The sequence below is a fragment of the Papio anubis genome, chromosome 15, assembly GCF_008728515.1.
Source record: "Papio anubis isolate 15944 chromosome 15, Panubis1.0, whole genome shotgun sequence".
In the NCBI taxonomy this organism is placed as follows: Eukaryota; Metazoa; Chordata; class Mammalia; order Primates; family Cercopithecidae; genus Papio; species Papio anubis.
The window spans coordinates 24,437,950-24,458,167 of NC_044990.1; the positions used below are offsets into that span (position 1 = coordinate 24,437,950).

General features: G+C 34.2%; 1 protein-coding gene across 12 annotated transcripts in view; it reads right to left on the bottom strand.

The window, feature by feature from the left end:
* ZC3H13 (zinc finger CCCH-type containing 13) overlaps positions 1-20,218 on the bottom strand; it is a 97,369-nt gene that overhangs the window by 47,691 nt on the left and 29,460 nt on the right. For 11 of the 12 annotated variants that reach the window (XM_021929410.2, XM_021929404.2, XM_021929405.2 and 8 more), the window contains 3 exons: positions 16,454-16,562; positions 7,529-7,668; positions 6,468-6,625 (listed from right to left, as the gene is read on the bottom strand). In XM_021929410.2, coding sequence (XP_021785102.2) covers positions 6,468-6,625; positions 7,529-7,668; positions 16,454-16,562 — 407 coding nt within the window. Of the gene's footprint in view, positions 1-6,467; positions 6,626-7,528; positions 7,669-16,453; positions 16,563-19,915; positions 20,022-20,218 lie in introns of all 12 variants that reach the window. The other variant, XM_021929412.2, reaches the window with a different exon arrangement.

A 20,218-nucleotide genomic window follows, 5' to 3' on the forward strand; every position in this document is an offset into this window, starting at 1 on the left:
CTTGAACCCAGAAGACAGAGGTTGCAGTAAGCCAAGACTGCACCACCACACTCTATTCTGGGTGACAGAGTGAGACTCCATCTCAAAATAAAACTTTTTTAAAAAAGCAGATTTAGATATAATCATTTTCATTGACTGTATAGAATTTCCTTGAAAAAAATGCTCCAAAACTTTTTAAAACAATTTCATAGTTCTTCAGGTGGCTTCCAGGTTGTCATCGTTATTTAAAAAACACAATTACATCATCTACAAATGAAATACCAACCATTGTCAGTATATATTCATCATAAATCTTTGAATCTTGTTTAAGAAAATTTTACCAACTCTGAGGTCACAAAGATGGTCTCCTAAAATTTTGTAGTTTTGCCTTTCACATTTGTCTTTTATCTATTTGTAATTGATTTTTGGGTACAGACTTTGTTCTTTAAGTGCCTCTTTTTGGTAATTTAAGTAATTTTAAGTAAGTGGTATAACTTTGATCCCATACACATTCAACACTGGCTGTCTTTGCCTCTTAACAACAGTTTTATTGAATATAGCATTTTCATGTCAAAATCCTTTTACCTCAGACCTCTAGTTAAAATATTTTGTAACATTTAACGTTGCAGGTAAGAAGTCCAAAGAAAATCAAATTTTTTACTATTCAGGTAAACTGGTTTTTCTGTTGGCATGCTTATGAACATTATCCCCTGAAAATTATTCACTGGAAAAAGATTTTCACTAAGTCCAGGTATTTTTAAAAAACCTTTTCCAGCACTAAATGGACTGTTTCAATCTGAAACTTCAAACTTTTTACTCTATTTCTTCTACTTTCATTTCGTAACTTTTCCTCATGACCCAAGTCTCTGCAGTTCTCTTTATTATACAGTTACTGTATCTCTTGGATCTCTCCTCCATGTTAGATTTCTCTGTCATTTCCATTTTTTCTGCTTTTCCAGGATCTTAAATCTGTCTTTATATTCAGTAATTTTTAAAGTAGTATTCATTTTGCTAATTCTAAATTTGGCAATTTCATTGTTCTGCTATTTTTCGATTTCTTCTCTTTTTTTGGAGATGGTGTCTCGCTCTGTTGCCCAGGCTGGAGTGCAGTGGCACGATCATGGCTCACTGCAGCCTCGAGCTCCAGGGCTCAAGTGATCCTCATGCCTTAGCCCCCTGAATAGCTAAGAGTACAGTTGCATGCCACCATACCTGGCTAATTTTTGTGTTTTTGTAGAGATAGGGTTTCACCATGTTGTCCAGGCTGGTCTCAAACTCTTGGGCTAAAGTGATCTGCCCACCTCAGACCACTGCACCTGTCCTATTCTGTTATTTTCCATTTGAACTCTTTTCTCTTTTAAAATATTGTTCAGGCTGGGCGTGTTGGTTCATGCCTGTAATCCCAGCACTTTGAAAGGCCGAGGCAGGCGGATTGTGAGGAGGTCAGCAGTTCGAGACCAGCCTGACCAACATGGTGAAACCCACCTCTACTAACAATACAAAAATTAGCCAGGTGTGGTGGCACAAGCCTGTAATCCCAGCTACTCAGGAGACTGAGGCAGGAGAACCACTTGAACCCGAAAGGCAGAGGTTGCAGTGAGCCGACTGCACACCAGCCTGGTGACAGAGTGAGACTCTCTCTCAAAAAAAAAAAAAAAAAGTTGTTGTTCAACCTGGCACCAACCAGATCGATAAACTGGCTCATCTGATCTGGTAGCCCCCACGGAGGAACTGGCTCAGCACAAGAAGACAGCTTCGACTCCCTATGATTTCACCTCCGACTTGACCAATCAGCACTCCCAGCTCACTGGCTTCCCCCAGTCTCCCTGCCACCCCGCCACCAAGTTGTCCTTTAAAACTCTGATCACCGAATGCTCAGGGAGACTGATTTAATAATGAAACTCCAGTCTTCTGCAAAAATATAAAATAAAATAAAAATACAGTTGTTCAGTTTTTTTCCCATGATCAACTGCTTTTGTCCTCTAAATACAATATCCTCACAAATTGCGCTAAACTTATAAATGAATTTATACTTTAAGTTTGTTCCTGTTTACTGTATTAACGTTTCCATGTAAGCCATCTGCTCAGAGTGTTCAGTCTGGTACTAGGTTTGTAAGTAGTCCTTTTCATACATATGGTGAGTTTTCACTATCTACTAATTTCACTATCTACTGATATTTATAAATGAGGACCCTAAGCCTAAATCCTAGAACTTATTTCCTATCATGCTGAATTCTCAAGTCCCAAGAGTTCTTAGTTATATATATATATATATATATCGTGTATACATATATACACGATAGTATCTACCTCAAAATTGCTGGCAATATTTTAAAAGCACTTGACTCATAGTGAGCATTCAGAAAATGTAGCTTTCTTTTTTTTTTTTTTTTTTTGAGTCGGAGTCTCGCTCTGCCGCCCAGGCTGGAGTGCAGTGGCCGGATCTCAGCTCACTGCAAGCTCCACCTCCCGGGTTCACGCCATTCTCCTGCCTCAGCCTCCCGAGTAGCTGGGACTACAGGCGCCCGCCATCTCGCCCGGCTAGTTTTTTGTATTTTTTAGTAGAGACGGGGTTTCACCGTGTTCGCCAGGATGGTCTTGATCTCCTGACCTCGTGATCCACCCGTCTCGGCCTCCCAAAGTGCTGGGATTACAGGCTTGAGCCACCGCGCCCGGCCCAGAAAATGTAGCTTTCTTAGTCCTCATCCCTGTGTCTTATTATCACTGATAGAGTTAACCATGTAAACAAGTAGGAAATTACTAAAATATGATGACTAAATCTATTTTTCATCCTTGTCTTCTGCCAACAACCATATTAGTCACATATCTCATTGCATATTCATGAGATGACTCAATCTTCTTATGCACCCTAACAGATATGTGATAAATATCTTGTATTTCTGTATATTTTTCTACTTTAAAGATAAAAACGAATCAATAATTGGCATCTGTATCAAAATTATCTTTTAAAATTCATGATTAAACAACAAAGGAATTCATGACACAAACTATTTTTACATTATCACCTGTGACAGACTAGCAGAGTGTTTACCAAACTTTTCTTCTGAGTACAGTGGTAAACCATACTATCTACACTTTGTTGAAATTAAGCATGGCCAAGTGGCCAAGATCTGGCCAAAGGAATGTGAGTGGAAATGACGTATACCACCACTTCCAGGCCCAAATCTCAAAGGACTCTGATATTCCAGGCAATTGCAAACTCTAGAGCTAAATAACCGTACTACTCAGTTTCCATTTTTCTTTGTACATTCCATTCTTTGGTTTCCTTGAAAACCCAAGAAAGTGGAATCATGCTCAGAAGGAGCCGGGGTTACTCACTCTCCATGTATAGGACAGCCACCTGTCAATAAGAAACACTCATTTTGACTTGATGTGAGAAATAACCTTCTGTTGTGTTAAATCACTGACATTTTGGGACTTAGCTATAATCACAATCCAGATTATTCTAATATATTTACTAAAGTACAGAATTTCTTCACATTACCATCAAAATTTTATGTGGTTAGAAAACACAATTACGTTATAGTGCTTTCCGACTGAAGAGGCCAAAACTGGTTTTGTGTATTCTGAAATCAACAATATCTTCAACATTTAAAAAGTCAACTCATTGTTATTCCAGTGCCACAGAGCCTACTTCCGACTTGTGGCAAAGAGCCCATTGGTCTACTTTTATCAGTTTTTAATCCTTTCTCTCTTCAAAACTATTGTTTTAGATTAGCTTTTGACATACTTAATATTCTCTGTACAAAGAGCTATAAAGAAAAATTCACCTAATAAAAACTAAGATTAAAAGTGCAGATGGACAGAACAGGTAATATATTTATGATTTTAGATTATACCGTATCTCACATATCAGGACAAATCTTCCTATCAGACTATATCTCAAAATAAATGTCAAACAAAGAAAAGTGCCAGCTTTCAGGGAAAAGTGTAAGTTTTAATTTGTCAGTAATTATATCTTTCCATTCAATATGATAATCTAGTAAGACCAAGAAGTTTCTTTACCTGATTGTCACACCTCAGGTGGCTGACACTGGTTGAAATACTCCACTGAGTTTTAACTGAAATTCTAATCCTTACATGTGCTTAGTATGTTCTTAGTTGATAGCATGATCCAGCAATAAAATTAAAAGATGATTACTTGACACACTCTAGGCAATGTAAATTGCATAGCTAAAGAAATGGTATACTCAAAAAAAAAAAAAAAAAAAAAGAAATGCTATACTCAATTCAGTATTTTCTTTGTATTTTTAATACACTGTTTTTCCAGGTCCTTTTGCTTTTATTATTAAATTAATGGCGCACCTTAAAGTCAACAACATAGTAGAATACAAGAAATACAGTAATTAAAAGAGTGCGAGTGATTATGACAAATATTTATAATAGGATGAGTTACTAATAAAGTAGTAAAAGACTGTATTAAAAGATGAAACTAACCCTTTGTCTAAATAGTTATCAAAACTTTCTAAGAAAAGATTAAGTTTCAAATATTCTATAAACAGAACAGATAAGAAAAGGAAAAAAGGGTATTTCTAGTCTGCAGTTTATCAGCAAAATGAATAGAATTGAGGGAAAGTTACATAAATGGTTAGCCAAGAGGATAAGAGCAAGTGGAGTGGATGCTATCATTCTCTGTTCATTCAACTTCTTCAATATCCCTTTGCAGTATTTACTCAGTTACATGAACAAAGGAGAGGATCAACTCAACTTTACTGAGTGCCTTATTACAACACAAAGTTCTATGCCAAGTAGGCACTATGAGAAGACAGAACTATGAACAATCAAGATCCCAATCTTCAAGGAGCTTAAATTTAATAAAGGTTGTAAAACATAAGTCACAGCTGAAATATAATGCAACAGGCAATTAATATCAACAGGGAGGTACAAGCAAAATCTGATAGGTACATAAAGGGAACAGAACTTATGTTCCATAAAGAGAAATGGGAAAACTTAGAATTTGAGCTAGAGACTGAAGAATTGAGAGTAGAAGGGGTTAGGTAGGAGCAAGCTGGACAAAAACTACTGACAAGAAAGAAAAGACCAAAGTGTAAATGTCATTCTAAGGAATCCGAATTTCACTGTACAGAATGAAAAACCACTGAGTTTTACAATGGTATAATAAATTAATTGGAATTGTCCTTTTAAGATTTCTCTAACAGCATCTATAAAATAAATGGGTTGAGGCAGCTGAATGAGAATGTTTACGTGTGTGTGGGACAGAAACTAAATAAACTCAATATAGTTAATAGGATGATATAATAATCTAGGCAAAAAGTTAAGTAGAGTCTGAAATAGGGTTAGTCTCTAGAAACTACAAGGAGGGAGATAAATATGAGTTTCATTACAGGTTCAAATAGGGCTTGTTAACTGATTAAATATTAGGTAGAAGATATTTTTAGTTCATTTTTTTATAAGATAAAACTAGGGTATGGACTTTAATTAAAATAAAATATAAATAGTTCAGAGTGACATTAAATGAAAATGTATCTTCTCCTTATTCTTAGTCCCTGAATATAAATGTTTCTATTTTTACTTCTTCAGCTGGCTTCTACAGTAATTCTAATTTATAAAGAATTCAATCTACAGTAATTCTAATTTATAAAGAATTCAATCTCTTGATAACATATACAGAGACAAAAATTTTTTGTGTATAATTTATAGCAGTTTAAAAACAGGAAATAACATAAATGTTCAACAGAAGAGTAGACAAATTTATAATATAAATACCAAGATGAATGAACTAAGGTTATATGTATCAATATAGATAAATATAAAAATGTTGTGGCTCAAGCCTGTAATCCCAGCACTTTGGGAGGCCGAGGCGGGTGGATCACGAGGTCAGGAGATCAAGACTATCCTGGCTAACATGGTGAAACCCCGTCTCTACTAAAAATACAAAAAACTAGCCGGGCGTGGTGGCGGGCGCCTGTAGTCTCAGCTACTTGGGAGGCTGAGGCGGGAGAATGGCGTGAACCCGGGAGGCGGAGCTTGCAGTGAGCCGAGATCACGCCACTGCACTCCAGCCTGGGAGCACAGCGAGACTCCGTCTCAAAAAAAAAAAAAAATGTTAAGTGAAAAAGCAAAGTGTAGAAGGTTATGATATATCCGTATTACAATTAAATAGATGAAAGCAATACTATACATTGCAAAACACATATTAAAGTATAAACACATGCACAAGTATCATAAACACCAGATTTAAGAGAGGAACAGGAAATGTATCTTTTATTTTTATTTCTTAAAAAATAAAAAGCTCTGAAGCATATGAGGATGTTACACAAATACTTGTTTTATTGTTCTCTATAACTGTCTTTTTAATTGAAACATTTCAAACTTCTTTTTAGAACAAAAAAGCTTACATTAAATATAAAATGTATTAAAACTACACTTCTATAACCTACTAATTCTTTTTAGTATCACTTCAGAAAAAGCTATTTTCTTCTGATACTATTTATCATCCTACTGACCTCTGCTGGTCCAACAGGGGAGAAGATACTGCAGATGTCTTCCTATCTTTCTTGCTAGCTGAAGACGATTTCGGGCTTGATTTTCGCTTCGGAGATTTGCTAGACTTTCTTAGAGAAGGTGATGGGGACAATTTTGATCTAACCACTTCTGGTGAAACCTTTAAAAAATTCAGTAAGTCAATTCAGAAATTCCTCCACTTACGGTACAACAAGGCTTACAGTATTTTAGAATCACACCAAACTTCAGATTAAAATTAAATATTATTGCTGGGTGCAGTGGTTCACACCTGTAATCCCAATTTCTCGGGAGGCTGAGGTGAAAGGATTGCTTGAGGTGAGGAGTTTGAGATCAGCCTGGGTAACATAAAAAAAACCTTATCTCTTATACAAAAAAAAAAAAAAGCCAGGCATGGAACGTGCCTGTGGACACAGCTATTAGGGAGGCTGAGATGGGCGGATCCCTCGAGCCCAGGAGTTCAAGGCTGCAGTGAGTGCCACTGCACTCCAGCCTGGGTAACAGAGAAAGATCTCATCCCTACAAAAAAAGTTTGAAATAAAAATAATAAATTACAATAGCCACTATCTGTTGATATTAGTCTGACTCCTGAATCCATGATTTTAAGCAATATAACTGTTCTAACATATACCAGTTTCAATTAAGTAAATTAAAATCATAAAATTTCAAAATCTCCTCAGAAAAATCATAAATTATATTTAAAATAACTGTATCTTCACTTTTCAGAAAAGAAACAAGGTATTCTAGAAATAGCATGGGCCTGAAACAGACCTATGTAGATTCAAACCCCATGTTACATTAGCTGATGACTCTAGGCAACAAACTCTCAGCTTTGCTCACCTATTCAATAACACAAATATTTGATACTTATCTAACAGAATAACGTGAAGATTAAATGAATATATATGGAGTAGTACATATATAGTGGATTGATCAATATATCAGTATGCTAGTATAATTTAAGATGTAGCAAGAAGCTGCATTATCTGATCAATACGAATGCTGCTATTAAGTACTAACATATTTATTGCAATAAATAGCATACCTCCTTTTTAATGATAATTTCTTCTCTCTTCTCCATGTTTTCTTGCTCCAGCTTCATTAATTCCCTCTGTATCTTCTGACGCTTCATTTCCAATGATAATTCATGAACATAATCATAATTAATATCTCCATTGTCAGAATCTTTAAAATAAAATTGCATTACTGTTATAAACTAGCATAATTATCTATGCCAAAAATCATACAGACTTTTTTCAACTAATTTCTTATGCAAATCTAAATGGCAGAGTCTTTCATCAGAATGACACACTTCTAAAAGATAAAAGAAACAGATACCATTTCTATAAAGGATTAAAATCACCATGGTTGATTTCTTTAAGAAAAGCCAAATATTTTTAAAGTTTCTGGGTTTTCTGGAAATAGTTTTGGGTTGGTTGCAAGTTGGGTTTTTTTGTTAGGAGATGGAATTTTAAAAGACAAAAGGCGCTCAGTTGCATTTCTAAGTCTTAAAGATACCAAAACCTTCAATATTTCATGCTGTATATGATGCGACTCATTACCTCCTTGATTTTCCTAAAGACACACTACTAAAATACATCATTCAAACTAAAGTAATATTAGTACTAATGTGTACATAAACTAATTTTTAAGGATTTATAACATTTTCTTCACAAGTGATTTGTACTATTTCCTTAGATCACAACTGTCCATCTCAATGGATCTGATGCCATATTTCTATTTCCATTTAATATTTTCTGATAAAAAGCTATGAAGATTGGTTAAAAAATCAAAAAAGAAGAGTGGTGTGCAGATCTATTTCATTAAAATATGTAGAAGTTACTGGCACTAGCACCCAGCCCCATCACCCTCATCTGCCAGAAATGCCCAGGAGCCTAGAGGTGGGAATTTCATTGACCACGTTGGATTTGACTGATCACAAACTGAGGTGCCTTCTCAAGCTATACTTCTAGCACTTTAGATCATGTCTTAACCTTGGGTAAAGAAATAAAATGAAGAACTAAAAAACAACAAACATAAGAAGTCCTACTTGACTGCTTAAAACCCAAGAAAACGAACATTGCTGTTATATATTGCTCACATGCATTAGAATGACAACTATTCATCATTCATGCTTGGGGACTGAGAGGGTAACCATATATATTCACTCCCTTTGTGACTAAGCCTGATATACTACTCATCTTATGTTGAAGAACGATGACAATTTCTCAGCAAATATATGAAATAGGCTAAATCATGTTTTTCAGTCAGAAAGCAATTACTAAATAATTAAGGGCAAGTAGTTTTCACTAGATAAAATGAAGATCCTGAATTTAATTAAGTGAATACTAGCTATCTCCAGTTATTATTTTGTCCTCTATTGAGATACTTTACATCAGTCAATAATAGGAGTCAATGATCTAGTTTGATTATGTTCTTAAATTCAATAAAATTCCATAACCAAACGCCCAGGTAAAACAAAGGAAAGAGTAGTTAATAGAGAAGAATGATTAACAGTGTTTCTGAAGGTACTGTGTTATCAATAACGCACTGCCAATCTAATAATTCGCAACTGGAAATATCACCAATACAGAACACATAAAAACCAGCTTTCAGTTCTCAATCTTCAACTATCCAACCAACGGGGAGAGGCCTGAGCAGTTAAAATATATGTCTAAGTCAGTCAGGCGCAGTGGCTCACGCCTGTAATCTCAGCACTTTGGGAGGCCGAGGAAGGCAGATCATCAGGTTAAGAGATCAAGACCATCCTGGCCAACATGGTGAAACCCTGTCTTTACTAGAAATACAAAAATTAGCTGGGCATGTTGGTGTGCGCCTGTAGTCCCAGCTTCTCAGGAGTCAGAGGCAGGAGAATCGCTTGAACCCGGAGGTGGAGGTTGCAGTGAGCTGACATCGCGCCACTGCACTCCAGCCTGGCGACAGAGCAAGACTCCGTCTCAAAAAAAAAAAAAAGTCTAGTCAATGTAGTAAACATAACTAATATAGTTTGCTCAGAAGAAAAGCTCTCAGGTCTTTATTCTGAAGGTGCTTATTTTATGCATATAATAAAAACTCAGATGTTTTCCTAACCTGTAAGAGATGGACTACAAGACAGGCACATTGTAACTGACAGTATTTTGACAGCAGAAGAAAAAACAGGAAGTACAAAATCCAGGATGGAATTCAAAAACAAGAGTCTGAAGCAAGTTAATACATTTAGAAAATGTCTCTCATGTAGCTTCAGGTTATCATTAAAATTTTGCCTTATAAAAATTGATTCACATAAATGATTCTAAGTCATCAGAAAAATATTAAGTATAATTAGAATGGTATATTTAACAAGGTAGATATTTTTAAGAATATACAACAGAAAAATATATGCAACACAAAAGAAAAGGTTAAGATTCTTTCTATATAAAGAATTCTTACTAATTAACAGAACAGGCAAAGGATATTACAAGGCAATTCACAAAGAGAAAGAAATGAAGAAAGTATATACATATTTTTTCATGTATTTAGGAGCCTTTTTTTCTAATTATAATATTAATTGTTGGTAAAGGTACAAATAAAGGACATACTCATTCTCTGGTGGTAGCAATGTAAACTAGTACATCTATCTTGTAAAATTATTCGTCAATATGGGTAAAAGACTTAAGAACATCAATACTCTTTAATACAGCAACTTCTAGTAATTTATTGTATAAAAATAATCATAGATATATAAAAGGTTTATGTGTAAGGATTAAAAACTATAAATATTTGTGAATTGCCTTGTTATACCATTCGAATTATATTTAACCTTTTTCCAATGAATTAGAATCATTTATGCGTATCAGTTTTTAAAAGGCAATTGTAGCAATAACCTCAAGCTGTCTGAGACGTTTTCTAAATTTATTAACCGATTTCAGACACTTGCTTTTGAATTCCATTCTATATTTTGTACTTTCTATCTTTATGATACACTCTCATTTACTTTAGCAAGTCTTCAATAATTCTGAATATGCAGAGTAAAATATGAAATTTCCCTTATATTCCTCCTATGGCCATCCTTACTCCAGTGATAGCACTACTAACAGTTTAGTGTCATATGCATGAAAATAATGCTTTACATTTTTCCCTTTAACATTCAACACTGCCTTATAAACAAGGTCTTTCCAAGTCATAGAGTTCAACTATCTTCATTTTAACGCCTGCAAAGCATTTCATTAATATGATCATACTTTATCATAGCTTACTTAAAGGGTTTCCTTCTTAAAGACAGATGAACTGTTTTCAATATTTCGATGTTAAAAACAAGACTTAGATGAACATTTTGATATATACTTTGGTTCTACTTTGGTTCAAGTACAAGTATTTTTCTATGACATTATTTCTCAGACTACATTGCTGGACTGAAAATAACTATACTTCTATTTCTAGTATCACCAAACTGTACTCCAAACTGCTTTATCAATGTAAACCCTCACTTGAAAACATTAATATTCTTCACTTCTGCCAAACTGATGGGTGAATAATCCTATCTCTTTATTTTCATCAATATTTCCCTGCAGTAAGATTGAGCATTTATTGGCCATTTCTTTTTCTCCTGTGAGTTACCTATCCGATACATATATATTTTTACTCATTTTAATCCGGTTGTCTTTTTTCTTATGTATTTGTAGGAACCCACAGTGTCTATATAGTGTCTTTATTCATGCTTACACATGTTACACGTGTCAAGTATTTTCTTTTAGCCTTTCATCTGTTTTTAACTTCTGCATTTTGTTACCCAGAAACTCCCAGTTTTATGTAATCAAATGTTTGTGACTTCTGGGTTTTATGCCCTATTTAAGGAGGATGTACTAACCTCCAAGATTACCAAAATACTTTCACACATTCTACTGCAATGATACTTCTGCTTTTTATGTTACTTCATTAGTCCTTAAGAACACATGCTGAGCAAATACAAGAAGTTTAAGGAACCAAATAAAAAGCACAGACTTCGGAGTGGGGACTGGAAATATAGAGAGCAACCAGATAATCAAAAGTTTTACAGTAGAAGAATTTGCAAATGCTCCTTAAGGCAATGGGAAATTAGGAACGAAACAGGAAAATAAAATGAACATTCAATTTATTCTTTTAAAAGACTGTTCTGCAATTCATAGAGTGGGAGAAAGGGCCACTTGGCCAATATATTTATATATCTGATAAAAAACTTACATCCAGAAAAAACATAAAGATTCCTCTAATTAACAAATAACAACAACAACAAACAGGCAACACACAATAGAAGAATGGCAAACATTTGAATAGACACTTCACAAAATAGGTGTAATGATGGTCAGTGAACATGTGAAAAGTTTTCAACTTCATTAGGGAAATGCAAACTAAAAACCACAGTAAGATACCACCACAAAATTTTAAATAGCTACGATGAAAAAGGCAAAAATACCATATGGGTAACTAGTACAACCATTTTGATTTGAAACTATTCATTTCAAAGAGGAACATATACATACTCAATGGCCCAGAATTCCACTTCAACCATAAACCACAAGAGGAATGGGTATGTGTCTGTACATGTTTACCAAAAAAATATGTTTAAGAATAGTAACAGTAATTCCCTATACATAATAGCAATCTAAACTGAATTACTTTAAATGTTCATCAACAGTGACTAAATTATGGCACGTTCATACAAAAACACTATATAGCAATAAGAACTAATGAATGATATGTGAAATAAAGTACAATCTCAGATAATGCTGTTAATTAAAAGAAGGTAGGCAATAAAAGAGTACATGTCAATTCTATTTATATAGAGCTCAAACAGACAAAACTAATTAATGGTGCTTAGAAACTGTGGACAGCAGTTACCTTTGGGAGGTGAGGGCCAGAGCAGTGGACTAGAAGAAAAACACAAGGAGACTATGGGAAATAGTAATTTACTACTCTTACTGATCTGGAGGATGGTTTTATTAAACATGCTCAGTTTGTGAAATCCAATGGTTTGACACATGTATTGTGTATTCCTCTGAACATATAGTATGCTACTTCAGTAAAAAAGACTTTTAAGAAAAAGATTATTCTTTGTTTCAAAGTGGAGAATAAATTAGAGACAAAACTATAAGCAAGTGGATGGGATTAGGAGGTTATTTTGGTAAAATAAATTTATAGACACAAAACAAATAATCTTAAGAACCAGAATGTTAGGAGTAACTAAGAGGAACAGATGGTTTTCAATGGTGCATTTGGTACATAAAACTATCTGGTAAATGCCTGCGTGGAGGGAAAGGAGGTCACTGATGACTCTCAGGGGACTGTTGGTATCTGGTAGGAAAAGGATGCCCCTTTAAGATACATAACTCAGATGAGATGCCCAGTTGGTCAATGCTAACCAGAGCTCCAGGATTTTGGAGTCACTACACATAATGATGTTGTCGAAGCACTGGGAGCATGATTTCAATTAGAAGAAAAATTAAAGTGAGAAAAAGAAGATGGGTGGTGGCACAGGAAAAACAACCAAGTTTGCAAAGCTGTTCTTATAGACAAGTGATTCTCAGGAGGGGGTCTGAGGATAGTGGGAGGTCCCTGAGACAATTTCAGGAGTTCTACAAAATCAAACTACTTCTATAACACCTATATTGTTTGCCTGGTGTACTCATTCTCCTCCATGAGTAGATAGTGAAGTTTTCCAGAATATGATGCTGCCAATAGGTAAATGTAAGGCATGTAATGTAATGTAATGTAAGGCAGGTAAGAAAATCTACCTATCAACTATAAAGCCAGACATTAAAACAATTTGCAAACACAAACACTGCCACCCTCACAATTATTATTTTTTACTTTGCAAAATATATTTTTCATAATAAAGTATTATATTGGATTTTTATATGTCATTGTTAAATTAATGAATAAATACATATTTTAAAATTTTCAGGTCTTCATAATATGACAGTTATGATAAAATACACAAAGACAAAGTTATTCGTCTGGAAAAAGCATATAAAGTACCTAAAAACCAGAAAAGTTTATAAATATACCAATTCTTCTGAACTCCAGCTAAACTGTTATTCTGGTTAGAATGACAATGCAGAAGGTAAGTCTATGAAACCAGTTTAGTCTCACTATCCAGGGACTGGGGCACCTAACTCAATGCTTTTCAATATTCCTCAACAGATACTTTCAAATCACAGAGATACACAATGGTCAAAACTCAGCGCTTCTAACCAAGGGAAAGCAAAAAGAAATTCTATTAAAGACATTTTACACTCACCTTTTAGGAAGAATTTCCTATATAAAAAGGCTCTTGAAGTAAAACACTGTTAAGTGCAAATCCTTGGGAATCAACATTACTTAAGGAGCAGATGAATAATAAGGAGTCTCTATGTAAGACTGAAGGGCTTGAACAGGAAGATAGAAAACTGAAGAGTGATAAATAGAAGCCAAAAGAGTCTTTTCAAGAAAACAGGATTTTGATGTGTCAAATGCTGTAGAATGGTTGTTTAAGATAGAAACAAGTACATTCCATTTATTCAGCAAAGAGGAGGTCATTAGTGACTTTCTCAAAAGCAGTTTTAGTGGAGAGTTGTCAGAAAACTGAATAATAAGTATCAGGTGAAACAGTATCAAGTAGAAATAGTAAAGTACAGAACTGTTTTAAGAATTTAGTTGTTAAGGGGATAAGCAGGATAGCCATCAACAGTAATAGAGGGGAGGGAGTGCATCATAAAATGAACAAGATTGCTGAGGTGGGAGGAAATTAGATCTACAACACAAAGGAATTATTCATCAACCTTATACAGCAGGAAGGGAGGCCATTTACACAGCATAAGAGGGTAGTAAAAAAGTTTAGGCAAGAATAACAAAAAATTAATTTGAAGGTGTGGGATAGGAGGAAGTTGAGGGGAATTCAAAGACTCTGCTTAGTAGATAGCAAAAGAGAAATGAAAGCATAGATTTTATGGAGAAGGTTTGACATACCTACTATGAAGAAAAATAACAGACTTTGGGCTTTTCTGAACCTTTCATATTTTCAACAATTATTAATTATTGTAACAACAATAGAAAAAAACTTAAAGATAAGAAGTATCAAATACATTTTTAAAATGTTTTTATGCAAAAAGTAAAATGAAAAAGAAAGGATGCTGTGTTAAGAGGTAATCCCTCCTTAGTATTTAGAAAAGTTAGCTCTCCAAACTTGAACAGTTATGGTTTATAATATTTTATTTAAAATATACTCACTAGTTGGTGAAACCCCGCCTCTACTAAAAATACAAAAACTTAGCCTCGGGCGAGGTGGCGGCTTCTGTAGTCCCAGTTACCGGAGGCTGAGGCGGAGAATGGCGAACCTGGAAGGCGGAGCTTGCTGTGAGCTGGAGATCCCGCCACTGCACTCCAGCCTGGCGACAGAGCCGAGACTCTCTGTCTCAAAAAAAAAAAAATATATATATATATATATACACACACACACACACACACACACACACACACACACACACACTAATTAGTCAACCAAATGTGGAGAGTATAGCTGCCTTTATTGCTATTTTATAGAAGTGGTATTACGTTGGATTATGACATCCTGAGTAACCATAAACAAGTTTCCTATTTGTTCTTAGAAGCAATTTTTTAACAGCACTGTCCAAAGATGGAACAGGTTTCCTTTGAGTACTGATGTAACAATTACCAGAAAAATGTATTTATAATACTTTACAAGTGTTAGTCTATTAAGTCTTTAGAGCTAATTCTGAAATATAGTAGTTAATATTTTAGTCTTGTAGCTTCTCAGTTCTCTGTCATAAGGACTCGACTTGGCCCCGGTAACTCAAAAGCAGCCACAGACAGTATGTAACCAAACGGATGGACATGGCTGTGTTCCAATAAAACTTTATTTGCAAAAACCAGTGACTGGCCCACACACTCTAGTTTTCTAATCCCTGGTCTAAGTTTTCAGCTTCTCACTGAAAAAGTCGCTAAATTCTTAAGATCTTTAGTTTGGTCATCTGTAAGTAGAGTAACAAAGCTATTGAGATAATAAGACAATTATATAAATTACATTAAATTGTCCACCCCCATTCAATGCATTTAACAAATACAAGTTTTCTTTCTCTGTGTTTGGTAATATGACGTTATGGTACCCATCTTTCAGAACATCAAAGAGGTGGAGAAAACATTCAAGGAGTGGAAAATAAAAGCTTATTTGTTAAGATGATGACTCAAAAATGACTTTGCTCCCACCTCAGCTTCCCAAGTAGCTGGGATCACAGGCATGCACCACCGTGTCAGGCTAATTGTTTTGTTATTTTTTTGTAGAGATGGGGTCTTTGTTGCCCACACTGGTCTCAAACTCCTGGGCTAAAGTGGTACTCCAGCCTTAGCCTCCCAAAGTGCTGAGATAATAGGCAGGAGGATTGCTTGACTCCAAGAGGCTAAGCTGCAGTGAGCCATGATCATACCACCATCCTCCAGCCTGGGTGACAGAGTGAGACCATGCCTCAAGAAAAAAAAATTTTTGGTAATTTTTTATTAATAAATCCAGGTCTCTGTCTCCATCTGATTTTGATTTCTTCTGAAAGATACAAATCAAACATTTCTTGGAAATAACTTTCCTAAGTCCTTAAGATTTAAAAATCTCATTTATAATATTTTATGTAAAACAAATTTAGATTTCCTTTTAAGCTTAGTGTTAGGAATTTTTAAATTTACATATGCAATACAATCCTGAAGGGCTGTAATGCTGCACAATAAAGTTCTAGAGGAAAAACTAGGAAGGGAAAATTAAAATATGCAATGCAAACCACTTTCCCTGCCTTTGTACAGCTACTATATGCCAGTTTTTGCCTTATAATTCAGTAAGATAAAAACATGTCAATAAGATGATTCTGAAACAAGAGGGAGATCACAGTTGAAAGGTGTTCTGAAGCCCACAAAAACTCTACAAAGTAAATAATCAATAATTCATCATTTAAACCAAGATTCTGAAACTCACCATCTCTATTAGTTTCCCATTCTACATTTTCTTCTTCACTTTCCGGAGTTCTCTCCTTAGTGATTTTTATGTCTTCCTTTTCCCTATGTCTCCCTCTTGAAGATTCTTTCTAAAAAAGTACGTACATACATTCAGATTACTATATTTTTAAAAATTATATGAGGTAGTTTATTGTAATAGAGAACATTTTAATTTCATTTATCTCTGTTTCATCAAAGAATCAGTTTTGTAAATAGTCACTTATCTACTAAGTAGAGAAAGTGACAAGTTCTAGTTGAGCACCACAATGAAAAAGACTATACTCCAACTATTTTACTAAAGAACAAAAACTTTGCTAAAGAACAAAAACTAAAAGAGATATAGACTACACTGTATCTATTTTACTAAAGAACAAAAACTTTAAATATTAAAGAGTAGCTAAGATGTGCAAATATGCAATGCAAATCTAATACTTTAACAAGCTTGTGACATTCAGCTACATACTAAGTTTCCATGTGAAAATTACTGGGGAAAAGACAGTTTAAAATGAATAAAATACAATGGAAGGATTTGTAAGTGATTATATTTTAAAATGACAAAAAAGGGATAAGCCATTCATCACAGACTTCTAAAAATAACTGATCTAGGACTTGTCATATATTCAAGTAATTGCCATCTTCCTAGACACCTAGGGATAAATCCAAACTCATTCAATAGTATTACAAAGGTTTACAAAAAGATATTTTACCCATTTTGATGAAACCAAATGGTATCTAAAACAGTCAGCAAATTAGTCCTCACTACTGCTGCTAAAAAACAGGTTTTACATTTTATTCCAGGTATAAAAGCAGCTCACAAAAAAGGACAAAATTAATTCAGATTATAAAAGTCAATTAAATGTCCTATTACATAAGAACTCCAAATCATATTTTACTAGGTGGTGAGAAAATAAAAGTAACCAGTGTTATGTAATTGTTATCTTCCAACACAGTAAAAGTCTCACTTTTACTAACATTATAAATACTACGAAAGACACATATACACAAGGATATTAAGTGCTCAAATTTCTTTCTGAGCATTACTAATCATAAAATTTGGCTGCTTAAAACACAAATTAATTTCACTTTGTAGTTTTCTTTTTAAAGAACTCTAGTATAAATAACTGCCCCTAAATTCTACATATTTAGGCATGAAGTCATATTGTAAATATTACTGACAAAATTTGTATTTGATTGCTGGTAAGACAACAGAGGCTGACGAAAATAATTTGTAAGTTATATGAGAGTAAAACCTGCCATGAAAAAAATGGTAAAGAGTTAAGAAAATAGAAATGGGCCTTTACTTGCACAGAAGACAAAAGGAAGAAATATAATTTATTTTTACTCTTAAAAAATTCTGTGGAACATCAGTGAAGAACTATCCTACATCCCAAACAATTTTTGAATGTTCTATGAATTAAACCCGCTATAAACAGACATTACTGAATAACTATGCCAAAAATATTTAATAGGAGGTTATCTCCAAATTATTATATAACATATTCTGTGCTTTCTGTCCACTTAAAAGTATGTGAAATCCAACTGCAAGTCTAGCTAAAAAGGGTGTCACAGCAGTAGTGCTAGTGCTGCAAAATAAATCTATAAATTTGTAACATTATTTTTTATCAGATTTAGAGCCAGAAATGTTGTATCAATAAATGTCATTAATGATATATGTAAATATTTCATATTTACCCTAAACATTAAAATTAAAATTTTTGAATTGTCCATGTTTTTCAACATGGACTAGCATCATGTTTTCTGATGCTACTCCCAGAGATCATATATAACTTCTATTATTAGGTATCAGAGACTGAATGCACGCTTAAACAGGTGATGGAATTTCAAGTTCTTACTTCAAATCATAATACAGGAAATTATTTTGGTAACATTTATTAAGAAGGTCTAGCTCATTTAAAAAACATCTTATTTCCTAACTTTCTCCACTTCAACAATGTGTATACTTGTTTAGGTATGTTATTCCTTTTATCAAATAAAGTTATTTCCCCTTTTCTCTTATATTCAGATAAAGAGGGTATAGTATTACTTGTCCAACGTAGTGTAGCACGGTCTACTATTCCACCTTGCTGTATTTCTTGAACAGAATGGCTTCTCATGTTCTCTTAAATCCAAACATATTAATTAAAAGTATAACCTATTGATTACTATGTGTTCTAAATTAGTCATCCTGGAACATCAAAGGGTTGAAATACTTGAAGAACTACAGTATTTTAGCCAAAACCCTTGGGACCAGATATTCTAGAGTTTAGATTTTTTTTTTTTTTTTTTTTTGCTTTTCAAAGCATATTAAGTAGTACTACTGTTCCAGTGGAGTTTGGAACAGTAGCCTGTGACCAAACATACTAACATTTTTGCAGCAAAACACAGAAATTCACCACTTTTACAAAAACCATAATTAAATTTATTTCAATTAAGACCAGGCCTTGCTCCTACATGTCTGTGCCTTAGGAAAAATGTTTGGTTTTAAGTTTCTTGAATTTCAGAAATGTAACACATGATTTTAGATGTTTATATTACTTTCATTTCCACTCTTATATGCACGTTTATTTCTTGAACATTATATGTGTGGGCAGATTATGTTTATCATCAATTTTAGATAAAAAGCAGGCATTACAAAGAATATGAAATAAAAAGGAAGTGTCAAGACTAAGAGAGTTCAGAACCATTATTAGTAACTAAGTTTAAAAATGGTTAGGAGCCTGTGTAAGTAATATAATCCAACCTCCTACTCTACGTAGAACAATTTTCCATAACATTTGTATAGCTATAGAAGCCCTCTATTAGAAGACTCTTGGGCGCAAAAATCTTGGCTCTCTACTCTTGCACCCTTTTGTCCCATTTCCAGACAGTTCTAATTATTAGAAAATTATTTCTTATGCCCAGCGCATCTTTCTTAACCTCTCTAGAGGTTACACCTCTCTAGAATTTCTACTGATTGGGACTAGTTCTAACCTCTGGAATCACGCAAAACAAATCTAATACTTCTTTCATGTGCTAGACCTTTCCTCATCACTCTTACATCTTCTCTGGGCATACTAATCTGCCAGTGTGCTTCAATGAAATACGACACCCCAAATTAATCTAGTCTTGTCAGAACAGCATAAAGCGTACATCTTCCAACTCCCCTTAGAATTGAAATTATACTTGTATTAATGAAGTCTAACTTGTTTTTGCAGAGAAGAATGGAGCTTCAACTAAGAAACTATAATCTCCTAAACTATACAAATTTGAACTATTATTTCACATAAAATGAAGCCTATAAATAGGGTAAACTTCAGGCTAATAGTGAAATCATTAAATAGTGACTTACTAATAGTGACTTACTAATAGTGAAATCATTAAAGACCAAATATTCACTCTTGTTTTCATTTCTTACAGCTCCGCTATTCTTAACGTTGACTTCACATTAAGGTTTATTTCTTACCATAAGAAGCAGCAATCTGGGTCTCCTCAATGTATCTCTCCCACAAGCACAAAGAAGAATTATTTCCTTCAGAGCAACCAGGCCAACTTCAGTCACATGGCCACCTCTGTATAAATAATTGCTATTAAGGTAATAGGCATAGGATAAACAGCTTAGGCCTGCTTCCTGAATCAACTGAACTAGCAAGGGGAATGGGATTATTATAACTGGATTTAACTAATCAAGGCCCAGCCATGGAAGTGGGATCAATTCCCCAAATCACAATGCTGATACAAAATGAAAAAATGGTGGAACGGGTTCTGG